Below are 20,550 nucleotides of genomic sequence, written 5' to 3' on the forward strand. Positions count from 1 at the left end.
TCATAGCCTTAATCCACTGAGCTGAACTGTCAGTGCAAACTTGCAGCAAGTTTGTATGGAGCTGAGGTGATCATTCATCCAAATTTTCATGCATTCTGATCAGGGGGAGTGAGTGAAGTGGTGGTGATTTGCAATGGGGGGTGTCCATGGTACTGTACTTTCAGAATGCAGTAGAGAAATTATTTCTTTACTACTTTCTCCCAGATAATTTTGTATGTTTTTTTATTTGATAAAATATGTGGTGTTTTGGGAAACAGAACATTTGTAATGAAAGTGTATATTTTTAATTTCTTTTTTCTTACTGTTTTTCTCTTTGTAGAATTTCTGTTTACGGTTGGACTCTAGTCCAGAAAATAGTCCATTGAAAAGCAGTGAAGGATTATCCCCACTGAAGCAAGCAAAGACTGTGTCAAACAGTGCTTCTTATGTTTCTCGGCATTTTTCCATAAATCAAGCTAAGTCAGGGCCTTCAACTGTGCAACCTGAATCTTCTCCATTAAAACAATTCAAAAGAGGGGCAGGAAATGCACCTCAAGAGCCAACTGTACCAAGAGAAGTAATAAAAGGGCATGAACATAAATCACCAGTACTGTCTTTACCCAGCAAAGGAAAGGAGGAATTAGAAAGTACACTAAAAAAATCACTGTCACCAAAGGACTCCAAAACTGAGTCACAGGATGTAAGTCAAGGCCCATTGTTTCCAAGGCAAACCAGTAGAGAGTCTAAAGATGCCCTTCAGGAACTTGATGATCTTAGACAAACCCAGAGGGAGCAGGAAGTTTCACCTCCACTCCTACCCCTACCAAACCAAGTTGAGAGTGAGCCCAAAAATACATTTCAGGGTCTACCCCAAGCTAAACACAATGAGTCAAAAGAAGAACCTCACGAGTCTTCCTTACCGAAACAAGCAAATAAAGATTCAGAAGATGCACTTCAGGGGCAATCTGCAGCAAAACAAATAAAACAAGAGTCAGACAATGCACTTCAAAAGCTATCTCCAGTGAAGCAAATCAAGAGGAGGCTAGACTGTGCAAATCAAGAGCTATCACCACCAAAACAAGCAAAGAAGGAAACAGAAGCTGCACAAGCAAAGCAGGCTGAAAAGGACCTAGACAATTTATGTCAAGAGCCATCTGCACCAAAGCCAGCCAAGAGCGAGTCTGAAACAGTATCCGAAGAACCTATTTCAAAAAAGAAAGCCAAAAGTAATGTAGGAAATGGGCAGAAAAAAACACCATTGCCAAAAGAGACCAAGAAAGAGGTAGAAGATGCAATTAAAGGTATGTTGAAACTTGCTGCTAGTAGTTTGTGTGGCAGCTGAAAATTTAATGTTGCATTTTCAGGATCCAGTGTTCTCGTCTGACTGTCTCAACCTGTTGGTTAGCTAATTCAGTTGGATCCTCTCCCATAATTCACTGCCCTCTGTAAATCTCCTCAGATGTAGTTGTAGTTTCCAGCATCAGAAGTGTTCTTGGAATTGCCAGTAGCTAAGTGCTTGTAGGATTTTTCTTCTTGCTTTATATCCTCCTATCCAAGTCGTTTTAGGTTTACAGCTTTTTGCATTGTATAGGATTGTGGAGTTAATCTTTGTGTGTGTGTGTGTGTGTGTGTGTGTGTGTGTGTGTGTGTGTGTGTGTGTGTGTGTGTGTGTGTGTGTGCGCGCTTGTTGGTAAGCTCTTGTCATCATTTTCTGAACAGGCTTCTTGCTTTTTTTTTTTTTTTTCCTTAGGTTCATAGGTAGGTACTAGGCTATCTGCCTGAAGGCATTTATAAGCCTAGCCGGAATGTGTTGGCTTTCGCTGCCCCCTTAGATTAGTTCTCTGTGCCTCTGTCCAGCAGAGCCATTGAAGTGACCCATGGGGTAAACTTAGTTTCCCATCCACTCATCAAGGTTTCTCTTGAAGAAGGTTAGCGAGGAGCTCTGCCTAATGTAGATTGGCATCTTATTCCAGAGCATGGGAAGTCTCTGGGACAGGAATCTATCCTTCCACCACGTCCTATTTATTGTTGCGGTGAGGTTTAGATCCCTGGAGTGTGTGGCTCGAGGGGATATGGTTTTCTTTAGGTGGAAATATGTCCATCAATTATGGGTTGGACATGGCCTTGTATGTCAGGCAGAGATCACCTCTGAGTAGGTGGTATGCAGCCCGAATACAGCTGGAGTTTCTTCAGTCGAGCTGCATAGGGCATCTGCTTGAGGCCAGTGATCCTCTTGGTGAGGTACTTCTGTGGTCTTTCCAGTTGTTGCAGGTGTCTTGTAAGGTACATCCCAAATGGGGCATTGTACTCTGATGGGTCTGATGAGTGATGTGTAGAGGGGCCCAATGACCTCTTTCGATCTGGATGCAAACCCTTTTGTGATTAGGTGGGCCACATAGAAGGATTTTCTAACCACTTTGGCAATGTGATTATCAGAGGAGAGGTTACTATCTACTTAGGTCCCCAGATCCCTTATGATGCCTTCCGTATTTAGGGGGCTAACACCTATGTGGTAGTTTGTGGGTACTTTATTTTTTCCATAGGGGATGACTATGCACTTTTTGGCATTTAGCTTGAGGCCATGGTTTTGACACCAGGTATTTGTCTCAGTGAGACCCTTTTGGAGGATGTCTGTCAGCCAGAGTCCGTTATAGTCCCTAGTTTGCGGTAGTCTGCAAACTTGGTCAGCCATAGTCCTCCTGTGCTTGCCTGTACCTCTGAGAAGTATATGCCGAACAGGAAGAAGTTGGCAACCCATCTCGTGACGTAGGGGTTTATTTTCAGGCTGGTGAGTTTGTCTATAATACCTGAGTGGGAATGGTGTTGAAAGCCTTTGCGAGGTCTAGGTAGGCTGTGTGGACCACCTTTCCCTAGTCTGTAGCCTTGGTAGCTGTCTCGAAGAAGTCCACCAGCTTTAGGATGCATGATCTGCCCTTAAAGCCGAACTGGGTAGGGTCCAATGTTTGGAGGTTTCCGATGTCTCTGTTAATGAGATCCATAATGATGCGCTCCATAGCTTTGCAGACCAAGCTAGTCAGGCTTATAGGGCGATAGTTCCCGGGGTCCGTTGTGGCTCCACCTTTGTGGAGCAGAATAACTATTGCTGTGCTCCACTCTGTGTGCACGTAGCCTGTGGAGAGGCTGAGTTTAAACAGTGTGTTTAGGTGAGGGGTTAGTTCATCTTTGAGCTCATGTAGGACGCAGCCTGGGTCACCATCCAGTCCCATTGATGCTGTGTTTTTGGCTTTGGAGAGGGCTGTTTTAACCTGAGTGTCTGTGATTTCAGGGGCATTACATTCTTCTGGTATAGTTATGGGCCCTTTTGGGGGTGAGAAAGGGGGTGAAGTTTGCACTGGACCTGTCTGCCAGGATGTTGGCTATATTGGTCGGTTCAGTGTATTTTGTGCCATTCTGCACTAACTCTGAGCAGATCTGAGAATTGCCACTTAGATTCTTGGCATAGCTATAGAATGCCTTGTGGTTATCTTTGGAGTCCATGGCAATGTTTCTTTCAATGCTTGCCTTGGATGATTTTATGAGGGAACGTAGTTTCTTGCTAATACTGATCATGGATGTCTTCCCTTCTTGGGATTTTACTCTTTTCTGTGCTAGTTTCCTCCTTCTATTGTATAGCATGTTTATGGCAGGGGTCCACCAGGCTGGTTTCCTTTTCTTGGAGGAGTGAGTCTTGCTTTTGTTTGGGATAGCACAATCCATGCATTCTTGTAGGTGCCCGTAGAGTGCATTAGTAAAGGATTTTGCAGCTTGGACAGAGTTATCCTTTAGCATGGGGGCTTTGAAACTTCCCACCTTGGTTTTAAGTAAAGTGAAGTTTGCTTTTGAAAAGTTTTTCACAGTGGTTTCGTTGACCAGGGGTGGTGGCAGAATGTGGATATCCAGAGTGATTAGTTTATGGTCAAATCTAACCAGCGAGGGGTTGACCTCCGGTGTGGAACACCGGTTGCCCATGTTGGTGATGATCAGGTCCAATATGTTGTCACCTCTGGTGGGGATGTTGACCAGTTGATCCAGGGCATTTGAGTTTATAAATTCTAGGAAATGTTGGGCAAGGGAGTTTGTACTTGAGTAGCTCTCACAGTTAATGTTTGGGTAATTGAAATCACCCAATAACAGGGTGTTTGGTAGGACCTTTGTTTCCCAGTGTTTCCAGGAATGCGTAGTGGGGGTCCTGGGACATGGTGGGTGATCTGTAACAAGCTATAATTTGAATAGCAGTTTTGCTCATTAGTTGCATGTGGATGATCTCTGAAGCATTGTGCTGTGCCACTAACCTGAAGGTGTGGGTATCCTTGATGAATATTTATACTCCCCTGCCTTTTGTATTTCGGTCCAGGTTTTGTGGCCGAAATTTATGGTATGAGTTGTAGCCTGGTAGTGCTGTGGTGCTCTATGGAGCCTTAAACCAGGTTTCTGTTACTGCACATATATCAATTTTCTCCATACTGAGGAGTGCCTCGAGTGCATGCATTTTGAGGTTTAGACTGCTGGCATTGAGTAGCATTACCCTCAGGTTTTTGTTACTTGTGCTATTTACGGCAGTGGGTTTGTCTTTTGAGCCTTGCCTAAAAAAGGCTGTATGGGGGTGGCAAGAGCCTTGGCCAGTATTCGAAAGCCTAAGGGTGACCGATGCAATCCATCTTTAACGAAGCAGAGTGGCTTGTCAAGCATGTCATCCCAGGCTGACAGACACTGGATCCCCTTTGAATGACACCAGAAGCTTAGCCAATTGTTGAAGTTGATCATTTTTTTCTCTATACTGTGGTATCATTCTTTGTGAGGGCAGTATGCTACTCATGCTCAGGGTCATACCGGCCTGGGCTACGTGATCAGAGAGCTCCTCCATGTCTCTTTTCATGTAGTCCAGGGAGGTACGGTTCAGGTCATTCACACCAACATGGACAATGACAGAGTCATATTTGTACTTGTTCTGAAGTGACCTGAGTGCTTGTGTTATGTGGCGGATCCTGGCACCCGACAGGCAGCTTAACAGTAACCTTCTCCTTGTTCAGCCTAGTGAGTGGGACATCAGTGTGCCTGACTATAGAATCACCTATTTACTAGTGTGTTGGGTATGTTATTTTGCCTTAAGGGCTGTGATTGTGTGGCACACTGGTTTTGTGAAGTATGTGTTTCATGGTTTCTGTTGGGGGGTGGAGGTTGCTTGGATGTCTGCTTTGGAGGTCTCTGTTGCTTTTGCAGATTTTTATTTAGAGCCTCCGAGTATGTTTTCGTGTATTTATGTGTTTTTTTTTTACTGGTGCTGGTTTCATAGTTCTGTGCGAGACTGGTGGTGTGATGCAAGTAATTCCCTTCTCCTCTTGACTGCCCGGTCCAGTCTTGGGTCGACAGAGCTTAGCCTCCAGTTTTGCTGTATAATTGCATCTCTCGCATGTATTGGTGTTTGTTGGAAGGAAGAGAGGGTTGTCTGTGTACATGAGGCAATTGTAACATTGCCTCAAAATGCCAAGATTCACCAGTTGGACCGGAGAGTACACCTGAAACTGCCCTTTGGACATGCCTGGATAGGTACAATGAACTGTTTTACTGACTGGCTGGTAAGGTTGAATAGACAGCCCTGTCCTTCTCTAGTATGGGGGGAGGGGGTAGTGCTAATGTTTATTGGTGCTTGCTATGAGTTTTGAGCAAGTGCCGGGATGAGAAGTGAATGGTTTGAGTGCTTAAGTTGAAAGTTTGTCTAGTTCCAAGGGAAGATTTGAAGAGTACACTTTGTGGAGCCGGGAATAGTATTTTTAGTTTAGAGTTTGTATGTTTCTGGCAGTTCAAGTTTGAGAACTGGTATTTTAGTGTTATTAGACATTCGTAATTTGTTATTGTTTTGTGTTTCTGATAATTTTGTAGTCGCTTGTAGTTCATGTAGCATGGATAAGGTTTCTGGCTTTAAAAAAAAAAAGGTGCGAGTTGCGGCCACAAGCTGACGCTCCAGGATTCCCACAGTAAGCATGTATACTGTCTGGGTGTTTCCTACCTGGATATGGATTGTCAGGCATGTGCTGCCTTCGGCATCAGAGCCCCAGCTGATTTTCATGCTAAACTGATCCTCAGAGTGATGCTTCCCCCTCAGTTCAGATTCTGGTTCAGTAGCGTTCTCTCCTTCTCCAGCTAAGACAACTAGTGACAGGAAGAAATAGAAGGATAAGGAGGGAGAGAGAGAGGAAATGAAGAAAGAAAAGAAAAAGAGGAAAAAGTGAAACTAGGTAGAGAGACCAGGAAATACTCCTCCTCTAAATTCATCTGAATCTGAAGGTCCCAAAGCCATCCGCTCCTTTGGCTCCCTATCAAGATTTTGTATTGGTAGACCCTTGGCAACAATCTAATTCTTTGTTGGCTCCAGTTTCAAAGTCACTGGATACAATGGCTCCAAGTATCCTAAGTCCTTGATTAGCTGCAGCTCCAACTACTGACCTGGGTCCATTTGCCTTTCATCACTATTATTCTGGGGCTGGGGGTTTCTATGGAGTTGTCACCTCTCTGGTTCTAAGCATCTCCCTTTGGGATCCAGGAGACTTCACTTCTTTTACATTGACTCACCAAGCAGGCATCTTCAGCTTGATCCAACTCTGCTGAGTCCTCCAATACAGTACATACCTTTCTTAAAGCCCAGATGGACCCTGGGGATTGTTGCTTTACTCTTGACCCAGAGTGTAGAGGGTCCCTTCCCTTTGGCCCCTGTATTACTTGTTCCTCCAAGTCCATTTTTGGTACTAATGTCTGTATTCTGACACAACTCTGTTCTTCCCCTTTGTCTGTCATCAATGTGACTGCCCTCTTCCTTAATGTTCTTGACTCTGGTCTTCTTGAAGCAGAGTGCTTCCCGGAGCTCTAAGGTCTGAACTGAGGGTTTAGGGTCAGATTCGACTTTCTGAGCAGTCATTCCTCTTGGATGGCTCTGCGCTGGACAGCTCTGCTCTAATCTCTACATTGGACCCAACGGATTTGGTGACTGGAGTTGGATTCTCTCCTAGATCTATGGATCAGAGAGGGTCACTTCCCAGCCATGCAGCCTTGGTGTCATCTTTTGATGTCAAAGAAAGGATCTTCTCTCATTCAGAGAATGGGGGGTTCTGTTTTGATGTCTGATCCATCCTGCTGTTCCATCCATCTAGGGCCTTCAGTTCATGCGTTGTCTTTGGGACAACCTGATCCTCTAGGTTTTGATCAGACCCAGATGTAGTACTCCTTATTGGCTTTATTAGCTTCCCCTGGCTTCCCTGCCTGGGAGATGCACATGAAGAGCAAATGCAAGAAGCAGCAGTTATCCTCTGTTGAGGATTCTCTCACAGTGGCTTTCAAAATCAGCGACGGAAAATGACCCTCGAATGTGCTTGTGAAGACGACTCCTTTGGCAATTTGATGGAGTTAGTCCTTTCCTCAACGCAATGTCATTATCAAAACCCCTTCTCTAGTGGAGTCTGTCTTTTTCTTGAAACCTTTGGTGTAGGCACATCCAAGCTCTGGGTGGTATCCCCTCAGGACATCCTTATCAACCTGATGTTCCAGAGGGTTTGGAAAGAACCTGACATGGTGGAGCTTATGCTCTATAAATTGAACAAAATGTTGGTCAAGGATAGGGCCTTTTGGAGCAAAGGTGATGCAGTGGATGCTATTGTATTGTCACTACAGACACACACACCCACAAAAAAAAATCTCTGAGGAGAGCACATCACCCGTCCACTCCTACCCCCCCCCCAGTAGATAGTTGCAGGTGATGGACCAATTCAGGAAGCACACTTACCTTCAGCCTGTTTTGCCCTTCATTTCTGGAACTATATGGCCCACTTGAATAGACATCAGAGATCAAAGTACTGAATTGTCTGTGTGTGGTGTCACAACTGTCTTCTGGTGCTCCTAAATCCTTAAGGATTCAGTTGTCTAATATATTACTCATAGTTAATGTATCCATGAGGCTGCTATTTAATACATCAGATGGTACGGCTTGCGCAGCAGGCACTAGCATATCTGTGCACCTCCATGCCTGGATGTGCCTTTGTGGTCTGCTTTAAGGAGTCCTTTCGTAATGCTACCTTTGATGGATCCACCATGTTGTGACCCAAGGTTAACGACACACTTAGGAGTGAGCATCAGTGGAAGACATGATCTGCCATAGGAGTTTGCCTTTTACCCCACAAACTGTCTCTAGGGACCTGAGGAGAGGAAAACTACATTTTTTTTAAAAAATGTTTTATTTTTTATTTATTTATTTTTTTTTTGTAAATCCCATCAGCTTCCACTGGACGCTCCAGGTGAAGGTGTTCCCCAAAGCAGGGAGGAGGTGACTTCAACATATGTTTCCCTAGGGGAGTTGGTGGTCTGCTGAATTAAGGCTTGTGAGGTTCCTACTCTGCCAAGCCTTCCAATACTCCTGAAAGTTGACTTGACTTTTGTTCTCTGGAGGCAGTCTGGGTGGCTATTGCCTTAAGAGGCTGTCAGTTCAGATGCTTGACTGTTTTCATTTCCAGTGGCTGTACTATTCATTTCATGTTTGTTCCAATCATGAAAGAAAGATTCTTTCCCAATTTAACATTTCATCCCATCAGAGAAGGCGAGTAGCAGTATAAATCTACAAGCTGCTGTCAAAGCAAGCCATCCAAGAGGTCTCACCAGACCAAAGAAAATAGTGTCTTAAAATTCTTTAGTGTCTAAATAAGGACCTCAGACAATTGGACCTGTATGTGAAACAGACCAAGTTCTGGATGGTGACTCTGCAGTCCATTCTACTCCTACTGAGGAAAGATGATTTGATGTGCTAAGTGGATCTCAAAGAAGTCTGCTGTCACATAAAGAAAGAGGGGCATTCGAGGAAGTTCAAGTACTTCTAGTTGAGACCCAGTCACTAGCAGTTTCAAGCCTGCCCTTTGGCTTTACCACAGCCTCCAGGATGTTCACCAGGTGCATGTCTGTGGTAGCAGCCTGGCTCAGATTGTGGGGATTCCAGACCTTGCCATACCTGGATGATTGGCTCCTTATAGTGACTTCTAGGGCATTTCTAATATCAGCAGGGGATTTTCTGCTCAAGTTGTGCCTATCGTTGAGCATCACAGTTAATTTTAAAATGAGAATTTGGAACTGATTTAAGCTCTGGAATTCATCAAATGCCATTTGGGCATCATCAGGCAGATGACTAAGTTGCTTTCCTTGAGTCTTCTGTCATTATGCTACTACTCTGACAGGCCACCAATTTCTTTAGTTCTGTGGCTTCTCAACTTGATGGCTTCTGAAGTATGTATCGTTTCTTTGGCTAGGTTTTTCATGAGGGTTTTTTAGTGGGCCCTATGGATCCATTAGTCAATTAATTCTCGCCCAGTGCATTTTCCTGTTTGGCTCACTAACATGTGCTGTAGCTGTGTTTCTTGGTAGCAGACATCAAATCAGGTCTCCATTGATCATCCCTTTCTTTTTCCCCTGCCCAAGGGTATGGTAATCATGGACACTTCAAATCCAGGATGAGGGAGTATTTTTGAAGGGACGACTGCTCAGAGTACTTTATTTCCTTTGGAGGCCTGTCTTCACATCGGTGTCTTGGAGATGAGCAGTTGTCTGTAGTGTTGCAGACTGCCTCCCCAAGCCTGCATTAACCATATAGACTGACAGCATGGCAGTGGTTTGAAACATGAACAAGCAAGGGGGAACCCCAATCCTACCCACTGTATGAAAAGGCTATGAGGATGTGTGATAGTAGGTGATGTCCTTGAAACATTGTTTGATAGCAATGCACTTCCCAGGGAGATTTAACATTCTGGTGGCAACTTGAGCATGAGCGTCCTCATGCCTCGAGTGGTCCCTTAAACCATCAGTGGTGGTTCATGTGTTAGGCCATTGGGGCCAACTCTGCTGTGACCTCTTTGCATCCCCTTGAACACCAAATGCAGCAGCTGCTTCACCCTGATTTTGCCCAAAGAGACCATCACTGAAGGGCACTCTTCTCTGTGCTTGGCCCACAAAGTTCCTGTATACATACCCTCCAACTACCCTGATAATAAAGTTTCTTCAGAATGCAGCCCTTTGTAGAGCATCTGTGATCATCATAGCTTCTCTCTGGCTCAGACAGTACGGTTTTCCTTCCTGTGGTTCTCTTTTGCACTGTCCTTCATCCTTGTCGGACTTTGTATCCCATCCTTTGGACCAGCCTCACCTGAGTCTCAAAGCCCTCGGGTTGATTGTTTGTTTCCTCCAATTTCAATGATTTTCAGAGATCAAAAGCTTTCCAAGAAAGTGGTTTGTATTCTTTCCTCCTCTCAAAAGCCTTCTACTGGGAAGATTTATGCTAGTAAGCAGAAAAACTTTCTGTTTGGGCTGTTTCTAAGGGCCTGGACCACTTTTCTGCCCCTTTAGATGCAATTTTAGATTTCCCGGTGGGGCTTTTTTGGTATGGACTCTGGTAGTCTTCTGTCAAGGTTCAGTTAGCAGCCATCTGAAATTTCCATGTGTGCTTAAGAAACGCACCTATTTCTCAAACTTCCTAAGGCTTTTTTGAATGGTACTATCCTTTAGACCCTTAGTAATGGATCCAGTCCATTCTTTGGATTTTTCTCCTTTAAGCTTTAACTAAGGCTCCTTTTGAGCCAGCTGCTACCATAGATTTAAAATTGCCATCTTGGAACTATCATGTTAGTGGCAGTTACTTTAGCCCAGAGAGTTTCAGAGCTTCAAGCTTTGTCTTGCAATCCCCCTTACCTAATCTTCGTAGACATATCCTCTTACCTAAGGTGGCCTCTAAATTAAACTTGAACCAGAAGATTCAGCTGCTTGTTTTCTTTCCAAATTTCTATAACAAAGTAGAGTGCATGCTTTGTTTGGATGTTCATTGACAATTGAGATTTTATTTTGACAGAACAAAATATGTCAGGAAGTCAGACCAGCTTTATAATTCTTTTAAGATTAAACTGGGTAAGCGTAATTCTGAGGTGACCTTGTTGAGACTGCTTTGGGATTGCACCTCTTCTGTTTACTTTGTGAAAGGTGTTCATTACTTAAGAAATGTAAAACCCATTTCATGAATGCAATTGCTACTTCTGCTGCCTTTTGTGTTCATCTCTCAGTGGATGACATCTGTGTAACAGCTACTTTGGAGTAGTGCTCATACCTTTGTAGCTCATTATAAGTTGGATATTCAGTCCATATCCAAGACATCCTTTGGCTTTTGTGTTTTCCGGATTGTTTTCTGTCTACCACCCATTTTGACTAGCTGGACTGGCTGAGGAAATCTGTACTGCAGGTTGAGGTGAGCTGGAGAGAACATCATATATGAAAGTTATCTACTTAAAAGTAATGCTTGAGCTGTGTTATCTTCTTACATTTGTCTCAACCATCCTTCCCTCCGTCATAGGTTCATATATTAGTACTAGGTTAGCTGCCCTTGTGGACCATTTTGCGCTTGGCTAATTACCCCAAGTGAGAATCAAACATTGCACCTTGTGTAAGGTATACACCTTAACCATTATGCCAACATCCCACCCTCTTCCAAGTTGTCATTCTTATTTTGTGGCTCCTTGTGAACTGTGTAGTCTATCCTTCATAGGTTCATTATTTTATTAGTGGGGAACTACTTACCATTTACAAGCTTCCAGCCTATAGTGCTGTGGCTTCGTCCACCCTGAGGTACTCCCCTGGGTTTATATTCTCACGATCTCCCATTCATTGGTCAAGATTTCTCTTAGACAATTCAGCCGAGTGCCTCGCCTCATATACGAGGCCAGCAAGGCCAGCGGTGCTCTGCCCACATATACCGGATTTTGTTCCACAGTCCTATTAGTCTTTGAATTATGCCGCTATCCCGTCCCTTGTGGCCATTAACAGTCAGGTCGAGATTTATTGAAGCGCCTTGTGGCTCTGACGGATTCAGATTTATTGAGGACAAGGCCTCATCAAATCGGCCGCACAGGGCCTTTCTGCGTCAGCACAGGTCACCTCTGAGTTGCTGTGGGCACTGAATATTGCTTTTCTTAGACTAGCCAGTGAGACCCTTGAGTTTTTTATCCTTGGTCTGGCTGTTTTGTGTCAGCCAGCGGTGTCGGGTCAGAGATGGGCCCTAATGGGCATTGTACCAATCATTGGTCTGATGAGTGATGGCGTTGAAACTAAGATGTCTCCCCTTTTCCTCTTAGATGTGAACTGATCACATAAGGTAAGGTATGTACTTTGTCTTCCTAACTACTTTAGCTAGCTGGGTGTCTGTCTGTCCTGGGTCCCGGAGTCCCTAATAACTTCTTCTGTGCTCAGTGGATTGCCACCTGTGGGGGGCTACTGGGGTAGCTTGGGTAACCTTTGATTTTCCTATAGGTATTTTTGGCATTTAACTTTATGCCATGGCTCTGGCACCAGTTATCCGTTTCTGTGAGACCTTTCTGAAGGATGCGAGACCTTTCTGAAGGAAAGGTCTTGAGACACTTGAGACACTTTCTTTGTTCATCGGATTTTCTTCGGGGGACTTGCCAAGGATGTGTAGGGTGTAGTAGGGCAAACTCATTTTTAGGAGTTTGAGAGTGCATTGTGTTATGAGAAAGGAGGTGGAGCTTCAGAGCTGAAGACTCTGATCTGCTGGCCTTTGATCGGGTTGGATCCCATAACCCACAGGTTGAGACTGACAGAAGGCAACATGGAGCTAGCTTTATGGTAAGTGCATTACTTTCGTTTACTTTAAAACTGTAATTTTTTTTTTTTTAAGCTTGCGTACTGTATTTAAGTTAGTGTATGGTAAAACTGGCATTGAATGCTTTGGTTGCAGGAGAGTAATGACTGGTATCTACCACTCATTTCAACTCATCGTGTCAAAACTGTCATAGACTGTTGCCCTGACTAGCTTGTCCTGTGTACTCCGGTATTCTTAAAGTCTGTAGTTTTTTTCCCCCACCATAGAGTAATTTCATTTTTTTTCATGATTCCCTAAGTTACATTTGCGTGTTAAAGTATATTTAAAATCAGTCTCTTTTAGAGTTTGTTTTACTTTGGGAGCTTTAGTTTACTTTTGAAATTGGGGTAAAGCAAAAAATTTATTCCAACATCAACATCTATACTTTCATGGCTGTGATTTTACTAACACCTTATGAAGGCTGGCTTTTGTTCACAGCCCTTATCTGCTTTATTTTTATCTTCAGGATATAAATGTCTTAATGGTAGATGGAGTCCATTGTTTTACACAGACTTGAAATGCTTAGTCTTCCTAAGGATCTGTAACAACACTCTTGAGATGTCATGTGTTGTGTATTACTAAATGGTCCTGAAAATGATTTTATGTTAGCAAAGCTTGAGAGGGAAATCAGTGGTATTGTTTTCATCATTCTCTTTGAGGTTTTATTCTGAGGAAGGGAGATTGAAAGTATTAGAAAAAGGGGGAAGAGACATAGGAAGGGTCACTACAGACATGAAAGTGATAGACTTTGATTCATAGCCTTTCAGCAGTTTATCTGTGTCTTACTCACAAGCTTACCCAGTGTTTCTGCAGCAGAGCACAGTAGATTCATAGATGTCCTTCTATTCATATGCTGCAGTATTCATAATGTGGGAAGTCAGTCTTCAGCTGACTTGTATGTCCGGCCAGTATACCAAAGTCTAAAAGCTGCTGCAAGGTATGCGCAATGGTGCAGATCACTCATCGTATGTCAGCCATAAATGGACGTCTGGTATAAATAGGACTTCAGCATGTACCTACCTCAGAACTTTTCTGTCACCTGTCTGACTGCCAACTCTGTCGCTCACCAGAGAACTTGCTTTTGTGCTTCGGATATGTACCCCATGGGGGGGGGGATTCTTTTCCTTTTGGTTACTGTGTTGGATTTTTCTTGTGAGTACGTCAGCTAGGAAGGGCAAGTGTCATTGTGGAAGTAAGATTCTACATAGACTCCCACGAGCTTTGCTTATTCTGCTTAGGCACAGACCACGATCACATGTCCTGCGATATCTGCAAGGCCTTTGTTCCTAAAATCCTCCGTAGCCACCTAGTGTCCCTTAGGTTATAGTTGGAGAATAGGCTCCTTAAGCACTTAGCTCGAGACATGGAACCAACGTCGTTCCCTTCAGAAGAGCTGCAGTTGAAGAAGGCCAAAAAGTCTCGGCCTGATCCTATAGCTGATCCCTCTACTCCGGACATCCCTCCCGAGGCTAATGAAGGCTCCAAGGCTGCTTTGGAATTTGCAGAGCTGCCTTCAATGGGTACCTCTGTAGAAGCAGTCAAGGAATCTCTAGGTGTGTCCCAGAGGGATTCACAGACTTCTGATTTGGGTGTCGGACCACAGCTGGTTATGTTTTAAGGCACGTGCAGTGTGATGCAGATTGTGGTTCATGCGGATGTTGTTACAGACATCGTGGAATGCTGCCCATCGTCAGGCCCTTCTTCCTTTCATCGCCTAGCTCTGGGGCTGCAAAGAAGAAGCTAAAAACTAAACATGTTTCCCCGGCTCCTCAGGACCAGGCTTCGAATCAAACTCCTGACTGGCAGGCCTTTACCCAAGGCCTCTTTAATGCCTTCATGGCCCTCCACCAGATGTCAGCCCCTTATTTTCCGGCATCGGCCCTTTCTCCTTCTACACTTTGGAAGAGGCCTGCAGAGGATGTCTCTTCTGAAGAGGAAAAATAATCAGAGGATGAATCTCTTGACTGTTTAACTCAGATTGCCACTCTTCTGGTTATGCCTCCCCAGAGGAGGAATCTTATGGTACGGATTCACCTGGGGAGGATATTTCCTTTGCAGAGACCATTTTGAAGATGTTCCAGTTCCTGTTCTGCATGAGCTTTGGCATTCTCCCTAATGTCATGAATACTGCAGCATATGACTAGAACAGAATAGTTGTGTAAAATCTTACCATAACTATAGATGTCCTTCTCTTCTATATGCTGCAGTATTGCTTCCCCCCTGCCCTCCCCCCTGATGCTTGCCTGATGTCTGGTTACATGTTGCTCACCTTTATCAGGCTGGTGTTTTGTGGTATTCAGTTCTGAGGTAGGTACGTGCTGACATCCGCTTTATACCCGAAGTCTGTTTATGGCCGACATATGGTGAGTGATGTGTGCCATTGCACGTACCTTGCAGTAGAATTTTAGACTTCGGTATAGTGGCCAGATAAACGAGTCAGCCACAGGCGGATTTCCCTCCATATTATGAAAACTGTAGCATATAGTAGAGAAGGACATCTATGGTTATGGTAAGATTTTACACAACTATTCTTTCATCACTTTTTAAAATGTTTTAAAACAGAGCTCAATGCTTGCCCCATGCCCTTCTTTACTAACCTAATCTGTAGGTATTTTTTTGTATACGTCACTGCTGCAATCAACTTCAGGGCTATCTGCAAGCAGGCATTGTCCTACATCTGACCAGAGTGTCGATGCTTAGCCTGTTTCCTTATTTCAATCTTATGCATTCTGCCTGCCCCTCTGGAAATCTCAGTATCTCATTGTTAGAGGTTGAAATATGGTTGGCCATCTTCAGATGTTCGTATTTCACTATTGTAGTAATAATGTGGGTTATTCTTCCTGTGGCAGCTCATGGCCAATCTGCATACCAAGGGCTGGTGGATGCCTTGTGCCTGACATAAGGACTTCTGGGTAAAAGGGCCATTGTACAGTGCCATCTTACAGCTCTTTCTTGCCATCGGAGCCCAAAACACCCCCTTCTGTAGATTGTTGGTCGGTCTGAACCAGAGTCTGTCATAAAACTAAGTGCCCTTTTGGGGAACCATTAATTGTAATTTGTGTGCTTCTGTTAAATGAGTACTAGCACCAATACCTGTCTTTTGTGGAAAAGGTAATCTTACATGGGACTGGATCCCATGCTCGGCTTTTAGAAAAGGAAAGAGGGGATCAGGGATCCTCGCACACTATTGTGTCTCCCAGTTTTTCTGATTTCAACCCCTCTCGCAAATGTAAGGAGAAGTGCCTGAAGCATTCATGGGTGGCAGACTTGGCTTCTCCTTCAGTCAGTCCACCTAGACTCGTGATTGTCAAAGGACAGGACACTTGCTTTCACAGTCCATCCAAAAAATAAAGCAGATAAGGGCTATGAACAAAAGCCAGCCTTCATTAGGTGTTAGTAAAATCACAGCCATGAAAGTATAGATGTTGATGTTGGAATAAAATGTTTGCTTTACCCCATTTTCAAAAGTAAACTAAAGCTCCCAAAGTAAAACAAACCCTAAAAGAGACTGATTTTAAATACACTTTAACTTATCCTTTGGAGTTTGATATGCTTCCTGGCCCCTCTATTTCAGCACAAGTCAAAGGACAAGGGTTATGTTGGGTTCGAGGTTGGTCTGGAAGCCTCTGCTTCCAACTCCCATGCTAGATTTTCAGATAGGGAGGGCAGAATACCCATATCTTCCGAGTGGTCATCAGTTGAGTGTACGCAGCCCATGGGCACCTGCCTGTGGCTTGGTCTCAGTGCTTCTGGTGCCGCACCTAACCCAAGCCTAAGGCCAAATCAAAAGAGTTTCTACATGGCTTGCCTCAGCTTAGGACTTCTTGCTGTCAACCCCAGAAAGCCTACTAGCAGTAGGGTTACCACCTGTCCCACTTTGCGAGGGACAGTCCCTCTTTGAGCAGTTGTGTCCTGACAAAAAATATTAAAAATGGCAAATGTCCTGAGATTGTAGGACATAATTATGTCCCATATTTTATGTAATAGTTGCATAAAATAGTTATTTCTGTATCTAAAATACCTAAATGTTACAAGAAACAGAATAAGCAACTAAACTGCTACAAGAATAAGCTTTTATTTAGGCAAAAAAGTTAAGTCCTATCCTTTGTACTGACCGTGGGTATGTGTCCGCCTGTAAAATCTGATGTGTGTCCTGAAAATGTCCCAATTTGGCCATTTGAAAAGGTGGCAACCCTAACTAGCAGGACCTATTTAAACTGGCTAAGGACATAATTCAGATTGTGACTTCCATTCAGCACTGTCTAATTAAACTTCCTGCTCCCATAAAATCTGCCCCTCTTTTTTTTTTTTTCTTCCAAAACACGCCCCCCCCCCATATGGAATCCTCTGATTCTTTTGACTTGGGATGAAGATGAGTTGGCTTATATAGATTTGATTTCTACTGGCTGATGTGCTGACTCTGATATCCTTGCTTCAGCCTCACCACCTGAGGATTTCACTTTTGATGATACAGTCCATAAAATGAGATATTTCACTAGGAAACTCAGGACTACCCTCAGTCCAAGAAGAGGGTCAGAGATTTTTTAAACTCCCAGAGCATAAATCTTCTGCCACTCCTCCAGTACTAAAAGTGGTGAATGACATCATATTGGGCTGTTCTTTCAACCTGTGTCCCAACAGCTTGCTCCTAGGAAACCAGACTTATAGAATTCTTGATTTCTACAAACACCTGTTTAGGAATCTTAATGCTGATCCTGAAGTGATGACTCAGGATCCTAAGGAAGCTAAGCCAAGGGCAACACTTTTAGGGATCCCTTTGCCAAATGACAGAGGGAAGGACCTTCCACAGATTTGGCAAAAAAAAATGTATATACTTCTGCCACCCAGCTGTTGGTTACCAGTTTCATATGGCTAAGTACCAGGAAACTCTACTGGACTATAGGAAGATAAAATTGGAGGGTGGTGTAGAACAAGGCTCTCTACAAAGAATGGTGTGATATCTGCAGTTTCTCAGGTTGCTAAGCATTCTTTGCATGCTCTAAAGAACAGTCACTTTGATGCTTTGAAAGCATCTAGTAGGACTGCTGCCTCAGGGTGTGGTTTTTTTTTTTAGCACCTTTATTAAATTATCACTTAAGATATAGACACATACATGTACATAAAAGTAAACAAACCATGTTAACATGTTTACAGTTACAAACGTTATACATCACATACTTGCCTTTACGCAACTATCAATTTGACATTATGTAAATTGCTCAATTCCTTCCTGCCATTAAACCTTACCCCTCCTTCAAAACCTTCTGCATGTATTCTTGCAATTCCATTTTTTTTCTATGTAGTTTGCTTCAACCCTTTTCTAAAGATCCCGTTTCCAGTTCTTTACAGTATTCACTACAAGTACAGCTGGTTTAGACTCCGATTTCCATTTTCCAGTAATTGCTTTTTTGGCAGTCAATAGAATTGAACTTGGCAAGTCCTTACTATGTCTAGGCAATTCAGATACTTTATCCCAGCTTAAAAAAATTATTTCCTTAGTTACACCTATTTGCTCACCCAATACTCTGTAGGGAATTTTTAAAGTTTGCCTACTCATTACACTCCTAAAACACATGTTCCCAATTACCTCCTTCTTCCCTGTCACACCTCCAACATTTGCCATCTACCTGAGGAAAAATTCTTTTGAGTCTGCTTGGGGTATAAAAATACTTATGTAAACACATCCAAGCAAAAATCCTAAATCTTCTAGCCTTTTTAGGAGCCATACACTTCCTCCCGTTGTTTCTTTGAATTGCTTTTTTTGAAGTGGGTGCATGATGGTATGGAGGTAATTGTGGGTGGGAGGGAGTTCCATAATTTGGCTATGGTGCAAGAGAATAGTGCTTCTTCAGCAGAGTTATTGGCTTTAGTGATCTGCAAGTGATTTTTGTTGCTGGATCTTAGATCAGATCTTTTACTTAGGATTCTCCTATCCCTTTCTGTTTGCTAGTACTTTGATATCATTCCCTGATAGGGAAGGTAGTCTCTGTTATGCAGTTCAGATGTCTTCTTGGCCTCTTCCCATTCTGTTACCTTCCCCTCTCTAGTTATTTGCTCCTAATGCCCATGTTCCTTTGCCAGTAAATTCCAGCCCCCTCTTGCCCATTTTCTGTATCCCTAATTGCAGTCATCTCTATTGGCAGAATCTCCCTTCTCCATTCTCACATTCGCTTAGTTCTTAGAATACTTTCTGCTACTGTATGAATATAATCTGCATGGCTGTTATTCTTAAGGATCTGTGTTTTGAAATCTCGTTCTGTTCTTGTTTCTTGAATTTCCCTCCTGCTTCATCAACCCTTTCCACTTTGAATTATGGCTTTCTGCATTTGTTATACATGAGCCTTAACTGTGTAGCTCTAAAATATGCCCTTCAAATCAGGTCATCCTAAACCACCTTGTTCTATTGGAAGGATCAACTTATTCCATTTGACCCTTGACCTCTTCCCTTTACAGGTAATAGTTACTATCCACATCTTCTCTGGTTGATTTGAAGTACACCTGAGCTGTATGTAAAACTAAAGGGACTGAAAACAATTTCACTGCTTGTACCTTGCTATCCACATCCATAAACAAGAGCTTCCAGTTTCAGTTTTTGTATCGTCTTTTCTTTGGTCTCTTCTCGCATGTCCTTTTTAACCAGTACACCTAAATATTTTATTTTATCGTGTCCTCATAAATATGGATGGATGTTGCTGCGTCTCTGGGTCTGTGATCTGCAGACATGTTTGGTTAAGGGAGTAGCCCAGAGCACATGAAGTGCGAGATTCTGAGTGCTTCTTTAGATGAAGACTTTTTTTTTTTGGACCAAAGGCTTAATCTGTTTTCAAAAAGCTATAGGAAAAGGCTTCATCAGTGCAGAGTGTCAAGGACTTTCTGTTGGTTCTGGTACCTGGGTTTAGCAGAAATTGCCCCACTAAGGCCTGGTTCTTTCCTTGTCAACATAAACAAAAGTAGCAGGGTTAGAAGGGATAGACCACTGAAGCAACAACAAAGAAATGGCTCAGTTGGTCCCCTCCCTGTTCACTTAAGTCCTACCCCAACCACCCCCCACTTCCTAAACCTCACTGTTACCTTCTACAGAACTAGGTGGAAGACTTTCTCTTCTACCACAAATGTACCAAAGTCACCCTGGACAAATGGATGCGAAGTGTTATAGAAACAAGTTAGACACTGCATTCGCCTTTTGGCCAAAATTTTCACATTAATTTTGTCCAACCAAAGCAAGTTTGAGGCCATGGCCCAAGTAGGCTTGCTACTGGTGCAAGGTTCAATAGAAAGGGTAACTCCCCTAGAAAGGGGAAAAGGGTATTACTCCAGATTATTCCTAGCCCCAAGAAAAGGAGCTTGGAGACCTATTCTGGATCTTTCCAGATTAAACAGGTTCCTGTGTTAACTTTCCAAAATCTCCTACCTGTGTTAAAACCTCAGACATTCATGAGCACTGTAGATTGAAAAGATGCTTGCCTTGTACATTCAAACTACAGAGTTTCACAGGAAGTGTCTTTATTTCGAAGTATGTGGAAATCTGTCAATTTTCCGCTCTGCTCATTGGCTTGTCTACTGAGCCCAGAATATTCACCAAGTGCCTGGCTCCAATAATTGCCTACTGTAGGACAAAGGGCATCCAGATATACGTCTACATAGATGACTGTGTGAGCCGTGCAGATTCTGTGGAGGAGCTTCTTTAAGCCCTATGACTCATTATGGATTTCTTCAGTCTTGGTTTCACCCTAAATCTGGAAAAGACCACTCTCACTATCTCGAAAACTTGTTTTTCTTTTAGCTTTGCTGGACACAGACCTACATAGGGCTTTTCTCTCAGTAGATGAAGTCACTTTCTTGTCACAGTACTTCAATCTCTTCTTTCAGTAATTGCAGCAAGTTAGGTCCTGAGAGTGTTGGGG

The 20,550-nt window shown here is 43.3% G+C and overlaps 1 protein-coding gene across 1 annotated transcript in view; it reads left to right on the forward strand.

The window, feature by feature from the left end:
- The window catches only part of ESCO1 (establishment of sister chromatid cohesion N-acetyltransferase 1), a gene marked incomplete in the record, with an annotated part of 993,102 nt that overhangs the window by 317,670 nt on the left and 654,882 nt on the right, over positions 1-20,550 (forward strand). The window contains 1 exon segment of the mRNA XM_044065376.1: positions 320-1,280. Coding sequence (XP_043921311.1) covers positions 320-1,280 — 961 coding nt within the window.

Source organism: Protopterus annectens, chromosome 3.part0 (genome assembly GCF_019279795.1).
Source record: "Protopterus annectens isolate FY-2018-M chromosome 3.part0, PAN1.0, whole genome shotgun sequence".
In the NCBI taxonomy this organism is placed as follows: domain Eukaryota; kingdom Metazoa; phylum Chordata; order Ceratodontiformes; family Protopteridae; genus Protopterus; species Protopterus annectens.